At 45.3% G+C, this 21,347-nt stretch overlaps 1 protein-coding gene across 1 annotated transcript in view; it reads left to right on the forward strand.

Moving 5' to 3' along the window:
- LOC124620513 (heparan-alpha-glucosaminide N-acetyltransferase-like) overlaps positions 1-21,347 on the forward strand; it is a 105,388-nt gene that overhangs the window by 21,822 nt on the left and 62,219 nt on the right. The window contains exon 5 of the mRNA XM_047147074.1: positions 20,817-20,923. Coding sequence (XP_047003030.1) covers positions 20,817-20,923 — 107 coding nt within the window. The remainder of the gene's footprint in view (positions 1-20,816; positions 20,924-21,347) is intronic.

A 21,347-nucleotide genomic window follows, 5' to 3' on the forward strand; every position in this document is an offset into this window, starting at 1 on the left:
CATCCTGAAAAGTTCAAATGCTGTGTGTAATGAAACAGTTTCCTTCATTGGAAACTGTGTTTGCATTTAGAATCAAAGAACTATTTTTGTCTTGCTCATATATATGATAGCCTGATTAATCATGATATCAGTGTAAAAGGACCACATCTTTTCCTTTCATTTGTGTCTTTAATGACAGCTTCCTATATGTAAACTACCACACTGCTTCAAACATTTCTGTGAACCTGTACAATGGAGGAATATTAAATGATAATGTCCTATGTGAAATTAATTTCATTCCCAAGTCCCTGTATCATCTCTCTTCTCATTCAACATTTCATGAATTGTTCTTAATGTGTTATTTATTTCCTTCTCTTCAACTATTTGTCAGCACACTGTTTGTTGTGTGATTTTTCCCATTACATTCATTTAAATAACTATTCATTTTCACCATATGTTACCCCACTGAAGTATTTGACATTTCGTCAGAGCTGTATTATGCCCCTGTTGTAGTGTATTAAACTATTGCACTCCTGTTGTGTATGTTGTAATGCACCCATGCATCCTGCCAGGCATTTACCAGGAGGAAATGGAAAGACAAGATAGAATGTGAAGTTGTTGAAGTCATATTTGCTTGTTTGCTGATAGCTAAAGTGTTGATTCACTGAATCTTGCTCTAGACATACTAAAAGCCACTTACTAATGCGATGATTGACTGAAAGTTGATCTAGACGTACTAAAAATCATGTACTATACATGAAAATGCTGAGCCCATAGTAACTTCATTTAATTTACCGAAAGAGCAATCTGTTATTTTGACTGTTGTATAGGATGTTAGGCATAGATGGTGTCAGTTAGCACAGTTAGTCAGTTTCAGCTAGGTCGTATTGTAGACGTGCTGGATGTTGGCTAATCCTTTGGAGATAGTATTTTACTTGCAGCATTTCAAGTCAAACTGAGGTAATGTGTGGAGAGGGAAAGATTATAATGATGTAGGAAAGATTAGTAACTTCTGTGTGATCTTCTTTCACATGTCTAATGCTCTTTGAAACAAGTTTTCATTCCTTACATTAGTATACCCTACAAGTAAACAGCTGTCTATTTTGTTTGAAAATTAATGTTTAATCCCATTTACGGGCTTGTAAGCAGCCACTTACCACATTTACAATGTTGTTCAACAGTCTTCTGCTTGTTTTGGTTCCTTTGCTTGACTGTGTGTGTGTGTGTGTGTGTGTGTGTGTGTGTGTGTGTTTTTTGCAAGCCTCATTTGCTCCTGCTTAACTGTCACTTCCCCAGTTCCTTAAGTGTATCTTATAAGCACACTGTAGAAAAGAATTTACCAAGACCAGAAGACATCACGCTAGTACTATGTAACACCACCCCTGGCCTTCAAAATGTTTTCTAATTGGTAAGGAAGAGGGTTGTCAAGTTTCTTTAGATACGTCATTTTTCAGTTGAAGTCACTCATTTATAATTATGCCCTGTAGAGCTAGGAAATTGCTGAGATATTGATTGCTACATTTCACTTGCTGTTCCAAATAGAGCCAGATTTTTTATGTTGGATTAAGGTTGGTTGATTTAGTGAGTCAGTCAAGATGCAGTAGGATGCTTAAGTGTTCATCGAACCAGGAACATGTGCTTGCACACCTATGAACACACATTTTGTCATTTTGGAAGATGGGTGTGTCAACAAATACTCATTGTGAAGATGTTGAAGAAAGGGCAACTTTTTGTGGCTGAGAAAATACACATTCACAGTGACCTAAATGAGTGGGAGCGGGTCATAGAACTAAAACATTTCCAAAGCATGTAACTCAAAGCATCTCAGAATCACCTTCAGTCTTGAACTACCTCCACACATTGTGAGTTAATTGTTTCACTGGGCCATCAGTGTCTTACATAATTTTGGCTTTTCAGACCACACCTCATGCTTCCACTCGCTCACTGCCCAGTTTTTGTGTTGTTAGGCCCATTGAAGACTTGTAACTGTATGTGTAGCTTTCAGCAATGGTCTTACTCCCTGTACATTGCATGGTATTGCCTTTGCTTTGTTTGCTCACAAACTACTTGAGATGGCCCTGCATTCACTGCAGTAGCAATTCTTGTTGAGTTTGAACTGTGACTAATACATCATTCTTATAGACATGTTGGACAATTCACATTGATATGCCAACAAATCAGTTAATTTCATTCACATTGTGGCCATGGGCACATTCAAACACAGTGGCTCCTTTCTATCATTCTGTCACGTCTCCACAGTTATCAGTCTTAATGTTTTGATTCCATGTAAGTGATTGTCATGTACACACGCTTTTCACCGTCAAGATGTATGCTAGTGTTGTAGTGGTGAGAGTCACGTGACCAACTGAGTGAGGTGGCGCAGTTGTTAGTGCACTGCCTAACAAGGGCATGACCGACTTCCTTCCCCATCGTTCCCTAATCCGATGGGACCAATGACTTCGCTATTTGGTCCCCTCCCTGAAAACCAACCACCCAACCAATCAACCAGCCAAGTTACATGACCACCTCCTACCAGTTCTGCACCATCTGCTGTGCTCCAGAGTATGCATTGTACTGTTTCAAGGTGGAGATTAATATTTCATCGCACAAACTTCATTTTAAACTGCCTCTTGTATATTCTCTGATATATATTTCACCATCAACAAAGCAACAGGTTTAAGTACAACCAGTTCATGCACTTTATTACCTGCTAGTGTTTTGTGCATTTTGTACACTTTCTATTTGAACAGTCATTTTCTCACTTAATCATTGAATGTTGGTGAGTTGGTATCTGCACATTCGTGACAACATCACTTCGCTATACAGTTGGCACTCACACTTCATGGGCTGACATTGGCTCAGTGATAGCCGGGGAAAAAGAACTCCATGGGAGGGAAATGAACTTGCCATGTGAATTGATCTGTAGGAAGCAGAGAGACTGAACCCTCATAGAGATGAGCATGGGAAGAATTCAGTGCACAGCTGGTACATATGACTGACAGCACTCTGCCCAACACACAGCATGATACGTTAGCTGAGGTCCATTGTGGTTGAACTCTAAATAAGTGCTAGCCCGCCTGTCCTGTTGCCACCTGCAGTAGGTCTGCCCATACTACGTTGTCGTGTGCACCCTCCCACGGCAGGCTTCTGCACTGTTCGCATCAGCTTGGCTGCCTCCATCGTGCGTCTGCTGGGAGAGATAGTAAATCCCTCCCCTCTGAAAAGGCCACATAGAGTCGGAAGTGACTAGCCTTGGGCCGAAACCACCAACACAGAACTAGAGAAGTCCCTGGAAAAACTGGCAGTGGACCAATCGTGCAGAGAGTTAACTCCAGTGACACTGGCCCCACCCAAATGGGCATGGATGCTGTGGCAGTGGGAGTCCACTGGTAGCAGCGGAAATTATGGCACCTCCATCGATGATGGGGTGGGGAGGCAGAGGAAGAGGAAGAGGAGGAGGAGGAGGAGGAGGAGGAAGAGGAAGAGGAGGAGGGTGGATCCAAATCCATGAGCTCCAGATTGGCAGGCACAAGTGTGGGCTCCACTGAGAGCTGCTGTTGTTGGTGACAGGAGACAGCAGAGCACATGGAGCGACAACATGAAAGCACGTCGCTGCGAGCAGGAGCGCTCATCTGGAACAATGTCATGACCCAACCTGCAGACCAGGAGGCTACTGTAGTGATGTTCCAACAGGTTGTAGGTGGAACTGATTGGCATGGCGGGTCAGTTGCTCCCTACCAACATCAACCACAAACCACTTCCAACTTTTGTTGCTCACCATGACACCCAGCAGCCAACCCTGCCACCTGTCAAAAGACTGGGCACAAATGGCAGCTCCGGGAGGAAAACAGAGTGGTCCACAGTTGGTTTGCGACTCAGGGTGCAGCTAACCGTGGAGAGCCTGCAGCTGGCATCTGTGCAAACGTGCTGCTAGACTGCCCCCTCAACTGGCATTGCACAGTATGTAGCCAGAAAGCTCAACAATGCATAATCACGTCAAGCAACGGACACGGATGTCTTCATTTGGGCTTTAAATGTAAGCACAAAGTACTCCACCTCCAAGTTAGAAGTGGGTGAAATTGAGTGGTGATCAGATGTTATATACCACCGCAAACGCAACAGTCCTCAAACTGCTGTGACTCAAACTGCCAACTGTTGTTGATACCAGGGTCCTTGGAAATCCCTCGATCGCAAGAGTAACCAGCAGTGAGTGAACTGTGGCAGTCAATGCTGTGGAGGACAGCTTGGCTAAGTGGTGGAAACTGGAAAATACAGTGACCACCAACAACTGCATGCTGCCCAAAAAGAGCCTGGTGAACTCGACATGCACATTGTGCCAAGGGTGTTCTGGGAATCGCCAAGGAGAGAAATGGGATGGCGGTGCAGCCTGGTTCTGTGTAAGACCCCCACAAGAACACTCCAGATGTTCGATGACACAATCAGTCACTGACCATCAGACTTAACGTTGAGCCAGTGTCTTCATATGAGTTATACCCCAGTGTGACGCACATAGCAGCTGGAGTATGTGAGGATGCAATGCCAGGGGGATGACAACATGGCAGCATCATTCATCTGTGACTGTATGAACCCCCAGGGCAATGTTGAGCCAATCATGGAAAAGGGAAAATGGACACTACACTGGGCCTACACCTGAAGAAATGTACTCCTACCAAACCAACTCGACTGCTGAAATGATACTCTGGAAAAGCAGGTCGGGGTCCATGGGGGTCACGACTTCATGTGTCATCAACAGAAAGTCTGACAGATTTTGCTGCAAGGTCTCATCCAGTGCGAACACAAGAGCCCTCAGCTGATTGAACTCTGGATTGGGCTCCATCGGCAGCTGTGATAGCACTTCGGCATTGACCCCTTGAGCAGTGGCGTGGTAATGAATGTTGTCACAGTAGATGCTGAGAAAGAGGGCCTAGTGCTGCAACCAGTGGATAGTCATATCCAGCTGCTTATAATGAGGGGTCAAATAATAAACCAATGATTAGTGAGCAGTGATGAGCAGGATCTTCACCCCATACTCAAGATGTGGAAATCCTTAAGCCCGAAAATAATAGCTAGCGCCTCCTCTTCCACTTGTGAATAATTATACTGTGCGGCAGAAAGTGTCTTTGATGCTTTGAAGAAACTTTTAATAGCTAAGATTGCACTCAGTAGTAGTTATTCCTGATGACCAGTTTCATTTGATAAGACTATCACCTTCTGATCTTTCAAAAACTTGGTGTTATAAGTGCTGCTCCATTATGACTGTATCACACGTCATGTCGACATTATAGTGGATAGTATATGTGAGGTTATCAAAAAGTAATGAAAATTTTTGTTTTTCTGTATTTATTCATCATCAACTTTGTCGTCTTCAAAGTAATCCGCCTCAGATATAATACCCTTGTGCAGTGCTTTTTCCAGTCTTGGAAGTGCTTCTGGAACTCCTTTTTCATTATAGTGTTCAGCTCCATCAGTGATTTTGTTTTTATGTCATTAATGGTGGCAAAATGTCATCTTTCCATGGTTCCCATGTCTTGGAAATAGAAAGAAGTCGCAGGGGGCCATTTTCGACAAATATGGTGGCTGAGGCAGATTAACAGTTTTGTTTTTTGCCAAAAAATCATGAACCATTGAAATGTGAGTGGGAGCGTTATAGTGCTGCAATTTCCATTACTAGTTTTGCCACAGTTCTGGGTCATTCCATGTCAGTTCAACCATGGGCTCCAGCTCATAGTCTCAGGTTTAACTGAAATTAAGTACACTATTTCTACCATGTGTGGGCCACTCGTGTACAAAGTATCAGTTTCCCCTGCCAATTAGTTCCAGAATTATGAGTTGTGAAAGAAGGTGGTGTGACCCGGAAATTGCAACCCGCATCTAGCAATCTATCTTGAGACCCAACTTCAGGTCTTAATAACTTTGGAACTATTCCACACAGTCCAGTGAAATTTTTACAACCCAGTAACATCCATTTAGAGAACGCACTCTGTGAATGAATCAAAACACCAACAACATATTTCTGAGGGAAAATAAAAAATTCCAAAATGTGATTTAAAAAAATGTAATACATTAAAAGGTATATATTGTAGGTGCCCTCTATGCCAAATATAATTCACTCAAAAAGGGTATAAATTTTTTTGTGGTAAGCTTAATGTGCCCTGAACACACACAGAACTCACCATGCCCATATCAGTCACAAAAACTGAGTTACGTGCAAACGAAAATACAAAAATTTGAAAAATTACCTGAAAAACATGGATTTTCTAAGTGTGGTAGCACAAAAGGGACAAGTGGTATTCAAGCCAAATTTTACACACTGTGTAAGTAGACCATAATGATATATATCTCAGAATTTCAGCATGTTATTGCAAGACATTTGTGTACAATGGAAGGTGACAGATGTATTTTGTGATGTGGCAATTGTTCCACAACACAATTTTGTAAAAACATATCGTAAACTGTTCTGCCTCTTCTTATTCTCTCCCACAACTGTTTAATCACTAAGCAACAACATATATACAGATTAACACAACCTATCATTAATGTTTACTGCACCTTAACTGCTAAAAACCAGTCGATTCTGCTTCGAAAAGTAGTTCTCCCACGCTTTAGCTACTATACTCTGTACATTGAGTGGCAAATTGTACTGTCTTCCTGACACTGTGGTGGGAACTGGAACTGTCATAAGAATATGTTCAAAAGGAATTCAACACCTGTCTGCCAAACGTGGCCAATGAAATGATCTCGCTGGTCGTGCTGGTGGTATGAAGTTCACAAATACATCACCTTCTGGTTCACAGCACTCTGCAGCATATCCTAAGTACCATTTGTCATCATAAACAGCAATAACATAGCAACCTGGTTGTATGTTGCTGTTTTTGCTTCTGAATCCTGAGTCAGACACACTGTGAAGACACATGTTGTGCATGAACCTATAGCTATAACCGGACAATCTACTCATCTGCACATTGTCAGAGTCCGCTGGAGAGAAGTGATGATGGCTCCTTGTGCCTGCAACAGGGTGTTATAGTCTGCTTTTTAGCAACTCTTCGACTGATTTCACCTCATCTTTCGAAACATAGAATGATTATATGCCACAGATATTTTTCTGTACCCAGGTAAATAATTGAAGAGGTGTTAGAATGTGACCTTCTGTAGGGTGCTGCAGACTAGCTCGTGATGCCATGCACTTAATGGTAGCACCAGTACCATCACATACATTTTTACTATGACTTCTTGTGAAAAAATTCCATTCTGTGTGAATCTGAAAATCATGGTAATGCATGCATAAATTTTTGAGATTTTCACAGTTTTTTTACTGACTAGCTGCCCCATCACTGAAGTATTTTGCAAAATGTTGCAATGGCATCATGAATTAAACAGTCACTAAAAATGCACAGGTTCATGACAGACACATCACCTGATTCACCTCTATAATAAATAGCAAATGGTTGGAGAGTTGCTTTACTGTTTTCCCAATGATATCCTTGGATGGCATCTTGAACTATAAATGTATAATTTTCAGAAAAGTCTAGTATTACTATAATTTCATCTTGTTTCAAATTATCCTTACAAAACTGGAGATAAGGCGATTGAGCTGTTGCTGTGAAGTTGTGTGTGGTCAGTTTGTCTGTTTTTTGACAACACATTTCAACAAAATCTTCCACTGTACTTTGCTTTGTTTCAAGACTTGTGCATCCACGTGTGTCCATTGTTTATAAGAAACAAGTTCATCATCATCCATAAGGAGTTCACCATACAGTTTGTTATTCATGTGTTCTGCAAGATTTGCCTTACCAGGACACTTTTCACACCTGTGTATCAGGCACTGGTAGGAACTGATGTCACACACTAGCATCTTTATTGCACCTTTATAACCCAGACCAGAATCCTTTATAGCAGCAAACATCAGTTTAGTATTTTGATGGGTCTCACATACACAAACATTGTGTGTGCCCCTTGCACTTACAGGCACAACCCATTTTGACCGAAGATTGAAAAAAGATGATAAACCTACTTTGGTAATGGGATACTTTTCCTTGAATTCTACATATAGTTCTGATATGTTGCATAGCAACAGTCTTTTTTGCATCTGTACACATACATTTCCCATTTTCACCATTACATAGTCTTTTTTTTCCAGGCATTATTCGGCTGTAGCCATTATTTTCATAAAACTCCGACACTAGCACCTTTATTTCTGAACTCAGTTGCTTACCCTGAGCCTGCTGAAGTTGTGGAAGCACTCCTTGGGTTGCTTATATTTTCCTAGCTTGCTTTACCATATATGTAGAAACATTGAATTTCTTTGCAGTGTAGTCAATAGACCAGCTGGAAGGTGCAAGGCTAAGAATCGCAACTTTTTTCTGGCGTGTGGATATGGCACATTTTTCTTTCAAATCATGCACAATTTTGTCCAAATCAGAGCATTTCTGGCATGATTTCTGTTCCTTTGAAGCAGATAGTTCTTCCTCTGCCATCATTAGTGTGTCAGCTATTTTGTGTTTTAATTCCATTTGAGCTTCTTGTAGTTTTCTTCTACCCTAGCTGGTCCTGTCTCTTTTCCCAACTTTGTGTGTCTTCCCCAAGAGCAGTCACTGAAGTATTTAATTGCTCATCCGCTGTGGTTGTAGGTGGCTGATACTCTTCGTCTTGTCACATAAATTATCAGAATATTCTTCATTTTTTAGCGGTATAACACACCTGGAACATAACTTTTGTCCTGGTTTCATGTTAAGTCCCATGCACTGATAAACTTTCAATACTGATTTTATATCAGTTTCTCTGAGGCTACACTTCACTGTCTTCTTATGAATCCAAAATGGATCAAAACGACTTCTTTGTAGGAAAGAATACTTATCCAGAAACACTTTCATATGATGATAACAAACACTACAGTTTCCTGGAACTGTACTTCTTGTGCCCACAGGGTGTATCCCGCATCTCCATAGCAACAAATCTTGGTCCGATTCATGCAGATCATACAGTACAAAGTGAATGCCACATTTTGTTCAATATGTTGTTTTATGACATTCAAATGCTTGTGCTCTACCAATACTGCAACTTGTTTGAACAAAAGCACCACTAGTACACTCTTCTGCCTCCATACTGACTTTCCACAACAGTGCTGACCAGTCTGAGCTAGAATCTTAAAAACATGAATAACCTGTAATTGTTGCTTGTTTCCTTTGTTGTTCCTGCCTAACAATGACTCATTCTGTCCCTGAAAACTACCATTGTTTAACTTTCTGTTGCCTAATGGTTCCCAACAATTTCTGCAGCTTAATCTGAAACAAGCTGTCTGCATCATCACTATTACTTGCTAAATTGTGTTAAAAGAAACGTAACCAAATACATCTCTGTCAACTTTTATTGTACACAAATATCTTGCAATAACAAGTTGAAATTTTGCCACATATTATATTATGATCTACTTATGCAGTGTTTGAAATTTGGCTTGTATATCACTTGTCCCTTTTGTGCTACCACACTTAGAAAATCCGTGTTTTTCAGGTAATTTTTCAAATTTTTGTATTTTCGTGTGGATGTAACTCTGTTTGTATGACTGTTATGGGCAAGATGAGTTCTGTGTGTGTTTAGGGCACATTAAGCTTACCACAAAAAAATTTATACCCTTTTTGAGTGAATTATATTTGGCATAGAGGGCACCTACAATATGTACCTTTTAACGTATTACATTTTTTTAATCACATTTTGGAATTTTTTATTTTCCCTCAGAAATATGTTGTTGGTGTTTTGATTCACAGAGTGTGTTCTCTAAGTGGATGTTACTGGGTTGTAAAAATTTCACTGGACTGTGCAGAATAGTTCCAAAGTTGTTAAGACCTGAAGTTGGGTCTCAAGATAGATTGCCAGATGCAGGTTGCAATTTCCGGGTCATGCCACCTTCTTTCACAAGCCATAATTCTGGAACTAATTGGCTGGGGAACTTAAAATTTTGTACATGAGTGTTCCACACTTGGTAGCATTGGTGTAAATTTCGGCCAAATCTGAGACTATCAGCTGGAACATTTTCTCAAATTGGTTGAATTGACATGGAATGACCCTTCTGGTTGTTTTATTTGGGGTGCTAGTATGCCCTTAAGGCAGGAACTCGTGATGCTTAAGTCCACTGTAATCAATGAAAACAATGAGGAGAACCTACAAATGTGATTGAACTTGTCAAATGGTTTTCGGTTGTGGCTCTTCAAGCAGTTTCCATTGGGACTATTGAACTTTGGCTCCGATGTCATACCCATATAACCATACACCCATGTTTTGTCACCTGTTATAACCTTCTTTAGAAGTTCTGGATCACTGTCAACTTCATTCAGCAATTGCTGATTGATGTCTACACAATGTCATTTTTGGTGGAAAATGACCAGTTTCAAAATAAACTTTTCTGCTACAAGTTTCATGTCCGAAACATCTGAAAAAATTGCTTGTCATGAGCCAAAGGATATGCCAGTGTCATCAACAATGTCTCTGATCATAATTTGGCAATTTTCCAGAACCATTTTCTTTACTACTTCCACAGTGTCATCAGTAATTGGTGTGATAGTACATTCAGGGCAGTCGTCACCTTCAGTGAATTCTCGACACTTTTTGAAATGTTTATACCCCATTTTTCAAGCAAAATTTGATACAAATTTTTTGAGCTATCTTTTCCAAAATTAAAAATTCACTGCGCACTCATAAACACACACAACCTTTTTGAACAGCTGAATATGCAAACACACATTAGGAACATGTGTACCAACCTCATAAAAAAAAAGAAAAACACCCTTTAAAAATCGGAGGCATAAAGGCTGCAAAATTAAAAATTCCCATTACTTTTTGATCAAACCTCATAGCACATTCCACATAGGTTTGTTAAAAACAAAAACAGATTTGTCACCAACAAAAACTATACTGTTAAAAAAATACCTTACTTAACAAGTGATGTCCACGCACATGCATTCTGCTGATGCTTGTTCAGATGTTGAATTGTGCAGCAGTGCAGATTTGTGCACACTGTTACATTTACAGAACAAGTTAAATGTAGCAGGGATTCACATTCTTTGAAGTACAGAGTTCAACTGTTTTTATTGTTAACAAACCTGTGTGGAATGTGTTATATACCATCCACTAGAATGTCAATATGGTGTGTGTGATACAGGCATAATGGAATAGGATGTATAACAAGTTTTTTGAAGTTCAGAAAATGACAGTCTTAACTGTTGAAACTGGTCATCAGGAATAAATAGTATTGAAAGTGATCTTGATTGTTAAAGGTTTCTTCGAAGCCAATACAGATCACCTTCCAGTCTGTAATTAATTAGAAATTTCAATCATCTTTGATGCATAAGTAATGGGCTGTTCGGTGCTATCTGGGTTCTGATGGGACAGGATGGCACTAAGGCCATACTCAGGCACATCACAGGCCACAGTTGAAGGTTTACCGAGTGTAATGGAAGCCAGACAGGGAGCGAAGCACAAACACTGCTTGAGAGATTGAAAAGCTCATTTACAATGTGCCGACCGGACAAATGTACAGCCCTTCTGGTGAAGCCAGTTAAGAGGATGGCAGACGTGGATGGCCTTGGGAATGAACTGAGCATAATACAAAATCTTTCCCAAACAAGACTGGAGTTCCTTAAGATTCATGGATGCTGGTAGGTTGACAATGGCTGAGATATGCTTGTCTGTGGGGACTAGACCATTTTTACTAGGCACATGACCCAAAAAATACGGGTTCAGGGTGAAAATCTGCACATCTCCGGCTTGCCATGAAGACCACTCTGCAGAAGGTCTTGGAAAACTGACTAAAAAGTTTTGTAAATGCTCCTCCTGATCAGAGCCTGTTACCCAGAAGTCATCCAGATAATTGACGCAACAAGGAATGTCCTGGACTGCAGATACCATTGGTAAATTCCTGGCACAGAAAATATTCGAAATGGCAAGTGATGAAACTGGTAAAACCCAAAAGAGATATTGAGGCCCGGGAAAGTCCAAGAAACTGTGTCTAGTGGCAACTGCAAGATGATGCAGGAAAAATAATACGACCCCTCACCACACCCCTCCGCATTAATAACTTTAACAACCTTGCCTGCTGTGGATTGGGTTACAAATCTTTGATACACTACGCATTGACCATTTGTTTAAAATTATCACAGTGGAGCATGACACTGTTGGGCTTCTGAATCGCCATCAAAGGAGTGGCCCATTGGTGCGATGGAGTAGGAGAAATGACTCCCTGATCCAGCCAACCCCCCTGCGGGTTCGGGGGTAAGAATAGGCCCGCGGTATTCCTGCCTGTCGTAAGAGGCGACTAAAAGGAGTCTCAAATGTTTTGGCCTTAATGTGATGGTCCCCCTTGGGGTTTGACCTCCATTTTTCAAAATTCTACAGAAGTACGAGCCTTTTGGGGAAGGACACCTTACATGGTGTACCACTGGTCCTAAGTGCACTAAGACCTTGGCACTCAGCATTGCACCGGCGTTGTCACCATACCCATTATTCCTCAAATTGGGCCTAAACGCCTGATGGGTTGTCCAAGTTACGCCCATAGTGCATCTCCATCTGCACCAGCGATCATGATGGACTTTCCATGGCACCAGAAATCCAGCACGGTAGCCAGCCCGTTGTGGTGGGGTCGTCATGTACCCTCTAGGTTGTAGCCCCCTGACAACACAGGGATCGTACTGCCGATACCTGAGCTGCACCCTCCCCACGTTGGCCAAGGAGTAGATGCCCGTCTCCTTGGGGCATCAGGACTCCCGGCAATGGTCATCCTGCCAGGTGGCCCTTGCTGCGGCTGGGTGGCGCCCGTGGGGAGAGCCCCTGGTCGGAGTGGGTGGTATCGGGGCGGACGTTTCGCACATGAAACGTCAACACGTATCAGGTCGCTCTGCGGCCGAGTCTTCCAAAAGAAAAGGTACCGTTTCTAGTTCTGGTTCTCCTGCCCTTTCCCCCTTGGCCACTCCATGGGAGGAGGGACAGGCCCGCCGGCTTGGGGCGAAGTACTTCCCCCGCTATTTGGTCTGTTCTCGAACAGATGGGGGGACGTTCGCCACCTCCAAGCCCATGTTCTTTGTTCAGCACATTGAGGACGTCTTCGGGGAAATCGAGGCTCTCAGCAAGATGCGATCAGGGTCCGTTCTTATCAAGACCACCTCTGCCACACAATCGGCGGCACTCCAGGCGTGCGACCGCCTAGGGGACATCCCAGTCTCCATTGTCCCACATCTGGCACTAAATAGGACGCAGGGGGTTATTTTTCATCGTAACCTCCTGCTACAGTCTGATGAGGAGCTCAGGGCCAACCTCGAGCGCCGCGGCGTGCATTTCGTCCGGCAAGTCCAGCGCGGCCCCAAAGACCGTCGCATCGACACCGGGGCCTTTATCCTCGCCTTCGAGGGGGACGTTCTCCCGGAGAAGGTAAAGGTGATGTGCTACCGGTGCGACGTGCGACCTTACGTCCCGCCTCCTATGCGCTGTTTTAGGTGTTTGCGCTTTGGGCACATGTCGTCCCGGTGTGAGGCTGAGCCCCTTTGTGGCGACTGTGGGCGTCCTCTTCGTGAGGAACATACTTGCACCCCACCACCTCGGTGCCCTAATTGTCCTGGCGTCCACTCGCCTAGGTCCCCAGACTGCCCCGCCTATCAGAAGGAGAAAAAGATACAAGAGATCAAAACTTTGGATCGGCTCTCTTATTCTGAGGCCAGGAAGAAGTATGACCGCCTTCATCCCGTGTCACTAGCCACTTCGTTTGCCTCAGTTGTGTCCACTCCTTCCGCTGTATCCTCACCTCTATCCTGTCCCCCCTCCGCCTCCTCTGCCCATCAGGGGGCTCTGCCTCCGCCTCCCAAATCCCTCCCTTCCAACTCCTCCTCCCCCGCGGCCCCCACCCCCCCTGCCCCAGGGGCCACCCTTCCTCCTCCTCCTCCCCCCACGCCACCTGAGAAGCGATCCTCTTCTCAGGCGTCCATCGGGGAAACGTTCCGGACCCCAGCTTCCGAGGTCCGGCGTTCCAAAACGGACCCCGCGCGTGAGGACCTTCTTCGGGTCCAGCCCACCATCCCTGTGCCTCCTCGGCCTTCCAAGAAGGCCTCCAAGAAGAAGTCTCTATCCCCCTCTCCACCCCGGCGCGTTTCATCTGACGCTTCATCCGTGAGTCGCTGCTCCCGGCCGTCCTCAGTTTCGCCGGGACGCTCTGCTGCCAGGCGTTCCGCCGGCCTTTTGTCGGCAAATGATGCGGCCCCTCCTACACCATCAGGGACAGCGGCCGCAGCTGGCGACGAGTCGATGGAACCGGATCCGCCTGCCGTCAGTTGTAGCGTTGTTGCCTCGCAACCTGGCCCTCCGCGGCCATCGAGGTGACCAGCTCTTCCCCGTCTCGTTCCCCCAACTTTTTGACTAGCAATGGCGTTGTTTCATTGGAACATAAGAGCTATTCGATCTAATCGGGAGGAATTACAACTGCTCCTCCGCCTGCACTGTCCGCTCGTCCTTGGTCTCCAGGAAACCAAGTTGCGCCCGACTGACCGTATTGCTTTTTCCCACTATACCTCGGAGCGGTATGACCTCGCCCCTGTGGCCGGTATCCCAGCTCATGGTGGGGTCATGTTGCTCGTTCGGGACGATGTCTATTACCATCCCATCCCATTGACCACCCCACTCCAAGCAATAGCTATCCGCATTACTCTTTCTGCTTTTACTTTTTCAGTTTGTACCATCTACACTCCACCGTCATCTGCTGTTAGTCGGGCTGACATGATGCACCTGATCGATCAGCTTCCCCCGCCGTTCTTATTGTTTGGCGACTTCAATGCCCATCATCCCCTTTGGGGCTCTCCTGCATCCTGTCAAAGAGGCTCACTCTTGGCGGATGTCTTCAACCATCTCAATCTTGTCTGCCTCAATACCGGCGCCCCGACTTTCCTCTCGGACTCTACTCATACCTACTCCCACTTGGACCTCTCAATCTGTTCTACCACTCTTGCCCGTCGGTTCGAGTGGTATGTCCTTTCTGACACCTATTCGAGCGACCACTTCCCCTGTGTCGTTCGTCTCCTGCACCACACCCCATCCCCACGTCCTTCGCGCTGGAACATACTGAAAGCTGACTGGGGACTTTACTCCTCCCTGGCGACCTTTCCGGACCACGATTTTTCCAGCTGTGACAGTCAGGTCGAATACCTCACGGCTGTTATTATCCATGCTGCCGAACGTTCCATACCTCGTACTACTTCTTCTTCACGTCGCGTTTCCGTCCCCTGGTGGAACGAGGCTTGTAGGGACGCTATCCGTGCTCGACGACGTGCTTTACGCACCTTTCGTCGCCATCCTACGTTGGCGAATTGTATTGAATACAAACGACTCCGAGCGCAATGCCGTCGAGTCATCAAAGACAGCAAAAAAGCTTGCTGGGCCTCTTTCACGAGCTCCTTTACCAGTTTTACTCCCTCTTCCGTTGTTTGGGGTAGCCTGCGCCGGCTGTCGGGCATTAAGGCCCACTCCTCAGTACCTGGCCTGACCTCAGGTAATGAGGTCCTTGTTGATCCTGTGGCTGCCGCCAACGCCTTTGGCCGCTTTTTCGCGGAGGTTTCAAGCTCCGCCCATTACCATCCTGCCTTCCTTCCCAGGAAAGAGGCAGACGAGGCTCGGCGACCTTCCTTCCACTCGCTGAATCTGGAAACTTACAATGCCCCCTTTACTATGCGGGAACTCGAACGTGCGCTTGCACTGTCCCGGTCCTCTGCTCCGGGGCCAGATGCCATTCACGTTCAGATGCTGGCACACCTTTCTCCGGCGGGCAAAAGCTTCCTTCTTCGTACCTACAATCGCGTCTGGACCGAAGGTCAGGTCCCCATGCGTTGGCGTGACGCCGTTGTTGTTCCTATACCCAAACCCGGGAAGGATAGACACCTTCCTTCTAGTTACCGCCCCATTTCTCTTACAAGCTGTGTCTGTAAGGTGATGGAGCGCATGGTTAATGCTCGGTTAGTTTGGATTCTTGAATCTCGACGACTACTTACTAATGTCCAATGCGGCTTTCGTCGCCGCCGCTCCGCTGTTGACCACCTTGTGACCTTGTCGACATTCATCATGAACAACTTTTTGCGAAGGCGCCAAACGGTAGCCGTGTTCTTCGACTTGGAGAAGGCTTATGATACCTGTTGGAGAGGAGGTATCCTCCGCACTATGCACAAGTGGGGCCTACGCGGTCGTCTGCCCCTTTTTATTGATTCCTTTTTAACGGATCGAAAGTTTAGGGTACGTGTGGGTTCCGTATTGTCCGACGTCTTCCTCCAGGAGAACGGAGTGCCTCAGGGCTCCGTCTTGAGCGTAGCCCTTTTTGCCATCGCGATCAATCCAATTATGGATTGCATTCCACCTAATGTCTCAGGCTCCCTCTTTGTCGATGACTTCGCGATCTACTGCAGTGCCCAGAGAACATGCCTCCTGGAGCGCTGCCTCCAGCGTTGTCTAGACAGCCTCTACTCATGGAGCGTGGCAAATGGCTTCCGGTTCTCTGAAGAGAAGACGGTTTGTATCAACTTTTGGCGATATAAAGCGTTCCTTCCGCCATCCTTACATCTCGGTCCCGTTGTTCTCCCCTTCGTGGACACAACTAAGTTTCTAGGGCTCACGTTGGACCGGAAACTGTGTTGGTCTCCACATGTCTCTTATTTGGCGGCCCGTTGTACACGTTCCCTTAATGTCCTCAGAGTTCTTAGCGGTTCATCTTGGGGAGCGGATCGCACTGTCCTGCTTCGCTTGTATCGGTCCATAGTCCGATCGAAGCTGGATTATGGGAGCTTCGTCTACTCGTCCGCTCGGCCATCCCTCTTACGCCGGCTCAACTCCATCCACCATCGGGGGATACGTCTTGCGACCGGAGCCTTCTACACTAGTCCTGTCGAGAGTCTTTACGCTGAAGCTGCCGAGTTACCATTGACCTACCGGCGCGACATACTGCTGTGTCGGTATGCCTGCCGGCTGTTGTCTATGCCCGAACACCCCTCTTACCAGTCCTTCTTCGCCGATTCTCTCGACCGTCAGTACGGGTTGTATGTGTCTGCCCTGCTGCCCCCCGGAGTCCGCTTCCGTCGCCTGCTTCGACAATTGGATTTTGCCCTCCCTACCACCTTCAGAGAGGGTGAGAGCCCGACACCACCTTGGCTCCAGGCTCCGGTTCGTATTTATCTCGACCTCAGCTCACTCCCGAAGGAGGGTACTCCGGCTGCAGTGTATTGCTCACGGTTTGTCGAACTTCGTGCTCGACTTGCTGGTCACACCTTTATTTACACCGATGGCTCCAAAACTGACGATGGTGTCGGCTGTGCCTTTGTCGTCGGGACCGCCACCTTTAAATACCGGCTCCTTGACCAATGTTCCAGCTTTACGGCCGAGCTTTTTGCTCTCCATCAGGCCATTCAGTATGCCCGCCGCCACCGCCATTCATCGTATGTACTTTGCACTGACTCCCTCAGTGCTCTTCAGAGCCTTGGGGCTCCCTATCCGGTCCATCCCTTGATTCAACAAATACAGCAGTCCCTCCATTCTTTCGCTGATAATGGCGGTTCTGTCAGCTTTCTATGGGTCCCCGGACATGTAGGAGTGCCTGGGAATGAGGCTGCGGATGCTGCAGCCAAGGCTGCAGTCCTCCAGCCTCGGCCAGCCTCCCATTGTGTCCCGTCATCTGACGTTTGTGGGGATGTATGTAAGAGGCTTGTGTCCTTGTGGTGGGATGCTTGGTCATCCCTCCAAGGAAACAAGCTCCAGGCAGTAAAACCGCTCCCAACTGCTTGGACAACTTCCTCCCGACCATCTCGGCGCGAGGAGGTCCTTCTGACCAGGTTGCGGATTGGGCATTGCCGGTTTAGCCACCGCTACCTGCTCTCTGGTGACCCAGCCCCGCAGTGCCCTTGTGGTCAGGCATTAACGGTGCGCCATGTTTTATTGTCGTGTCCCCGTTTTAGTCAATTTCGTGTTGTCCTGTCCCTACCATCTACCTTACCGGATGTTTTAGCTGATGACACTCGAGCAGCTGCTCGTCTTCTGCGTTTTGTAACTTTAACTGGCTTGACCAAAGACATTTAACCTTTTTACTTATTTCATCTGCATCTTTGTCAGGTCCTTTTGATGTCCCCCCATCCCCTTGAGTTTTAGCAGGTTCCTTGTGCTCTAACACCAGTGACTGGGCGCTAATGACCTCAGCAGTTGAGCGCCCTTAAACCCTACCAAAAAAAAAAAAAAAAAAAAAAAAAAAAAAAAAAAAAAAAAAAAAAAAAAAAAAAGATCCAGCCAACACTGCAACTCAGCATTTATTTTGTCACACGTGACAATGGAAATGGGGTGGGGCACAAAAACTGGGTACCACAAATGACGTAAGAGAAACATGTGCCTCAAAATTTTCTGCTCGGTCCAAAGCGTTCTCTTGTAGCAGGTTATAGGACTGCTGTAAGGAGTCCAAATCATGAAAAGATGTGGGTTGAGTCACTAAATGCACTTTGTCAATGATCTGGAAGCAAAAAACAGAAGGTGTGTTGAGCCCAAAAATGTTTTGTGGCAATGGTGAATTGACTACTGCTGAGGCAAGTTGTCATTCCACATTCTTATAATGCACAGAAATGGACATTTGCCTCCGCAAAGCAATACGCTGTTCACTATAAGCAACCTTATGGAGCGGCTGTTGTAACTTGGGACATCCCAATAGCCTGTACATATCTGAGTTAGATGGCTGACTGTTGCTTCAGTGTGTACCTGAAATTTTATCACTACCAATGTTAGCATAATACCCTGAGGGAATGTGTGCGGGGTGTCAGAGGCAACCCTAGAGTCCACATAAAATGTTTGGACATCTGAAGACTGGCTACAGCCCTTGGAGTGTCACAAACATTTGCCCAATGACCGATCCACACGCACACCTCACATGGTGCCTGCAGGTGTGGGCAATCTCTGCGAATGTGCAACAAATGACAATTGGAGCAGGACCGGTTGCTCACCCAACAGGAGGAAGAAGAACCATGCCAAGGACCCAAAACACGCTGCTGGTGGGAATTACGACACTGCGAGCAGCACAAACTCGATAAGCTCAGTACAGGTGAGGGCAGGCAGTACCGAAATGGCATTGCACCAGGACACGTGGTGACTCGGAAGTTGGGGAGGCTATTTGTGATATTATTCATGGCTCCAGGGTTTTGTTAACATGCACACCCAATTGTGCCACTTCCAGGAAGGAAGCCCTTGCCACCACCGTAAGTTCATGTGTATCACAATTTGGGCAATGTTGGCTAAAGAAGGGTCAGTCAAGGTCAACACCTTAGTTTGCACCTTGTGGTCAGGAGTAAACCTGACTGCCAAGTCCTGAATTAGTGGGCTTGCTTAAGAAGTAGCATGTTTGGGATACTCAAAACGACACTTGTGTGAGAGGCCATGTAAATCTGTTATCCAGACTGCATACAGCTGCCCGGGGCGCTTGTGGTGCTGGTTAAATTGCAAATGCATCGCCGCTGCCACCACCACCACCACCACCACCACCACCACCACCACCACATCACATGGGTTTGATGACCAAAATATTGCGTAAGCAACTGACAAAGCTCATCAAAGGAAAGTTTTTCAGGCTCAGTGGATGGCTTAAAACTGTGGAGAACTTTGTATAAGCCTGCATTGCTAGGCAACAATAAGGCAGCCATATATACTGGATGGTCAATACAGTTTACCTGGATGTACAGTAAGAACCAGCATAGGTAATTCTCCCATCTTCCCATCGAGTCATTGAAACCAGCAAACAGTCAGGTGTGGCACATGGTACGATAGACGCATGCGTCTCCCCCCCCCCCCCCCCATCCCCCATACTCAACCAGCCTGCATTGTGGTATACCTGCATCTGCACCTGCTCCTGTTGCTGCTGCTGGCTCTTCTGTAGGCGCAACTATGCCTGCCAGCACTGCAGAAATGTCAGCCCCATGGTGGCGCTAGTAGAGGGGAAAAGAAAATATAGGGGGGTGGGGGGGGTCACATGCATAAGAATGTCCTTTGTCACCACTTTAAAATCTTCACAGGCGTGACAATGCCACTTCACTACATAGTTGGCATAGATACTTTATGGACCGAAGGTGGCTCGATGATAGCCAGGGAACAGAACCCTGTGGGAGGGCAATGAGCTCACATAGTGAGTCGATCTACGAGGAAGCAGGCAGTTTGAACCTGTGTAGAGATAAGGATAGGAAAAAGTCGGCAAGTGGCTGGTGTGGACAATTAACAGCTATGCACTTGGCACAACACGTGACATATGATACACTAGGTGATGTCTGTGGTGGTCAAACTCTTAAGTAAGCTCTGGCCCACACGGCGTACTGCAGTATGCAGGCAAACACCTCTGCCAGCAGATCTGTTCATACCGTGTGTCACAAGCACCCTCCGTGGCAAGATTCCACACTACTCTGCTGTACTGTCCACGCCAGATCGTCTGCCTCCATCATGATGCCTGCTTGCGTGGATGCTAAAGGTGAGGTAGTGCTACAGCTCCCGTGCATCATATTGAAATTTGTTCTGTTTCGCTACATTACCATGATAAACAAAACAAAACAAAAAAGTGTGCAAATACATTTGATGCCATAACCATTTCCATTCTGAACTGTTCACTGTCTCATTTCAAAAAGAAAATGTTACTTTTTCTTAACAGTATCTCACTGTATGTGTTTATGTTCTTCTAATAGAAATTTTGCAAATATCGTTTTGAATCACTATGAAATAGTAAGTCTCTTGGATTAAAAATGGGTTATAAATTATATCTGCAACTTGGATGTATGTGTGGGATGGTCTAAGAGGTTTTTTTAAATTTTGTTTAGGACCTTGGTAGCCCAAACCCTGGTGATGCACCTCCAATCATAAGAAATGAGGTACTGCAAATAATCCGTCGACAGAATAGGGTTGCATCTGTAGACATCTTCCGAGGGTAAGTGAATATTCTTCACGTCACTAACTAAAGAAATAAACTTTCATGCTACTGTACATGCACTGCAAAGTAATTATTTGTTTAAAAAGATGAAAATTACAGTCATTGGTAAAACAAAGACAGATAATGGTAAGAAGCTGATGGTTTGAACAAAGAGAATGTTCTGTAAAAGGTAAAAGAGGGAGATTATTTTATTTTGATTTGTATTATCACCTTTAATATTATTACTGTCATTACTGTCACTGTTGCTGCTGTTTTATCCACTTTTCATCTCAACACAGTAATCTCTTTTTCACTTTGAGTCAACACATCTGAGACATTACTGGCCGTAAAGTTTATCATTTGAACAACTCATAAAAACATTACTAAGAGTACAGAGGCAGTATTAACTGCAGATTACTTGAGTACTGTTTTAGTGTATACA

Source organism: Schistocerca americana, chromosome 1 (assembly GCF_021461395.2).
Source record: "Schistocerca americana isolate TAMUIC-IGC-003095 chromosome 1, iqSchAmer2.1, whole genome shotgun sequence".
Lineage (NCBI taxonomy): Eukaryota > Metazoa > Arthropoda > Insecta > Orthoptera > Acrididae > Schistocerca > Schistocerca americana.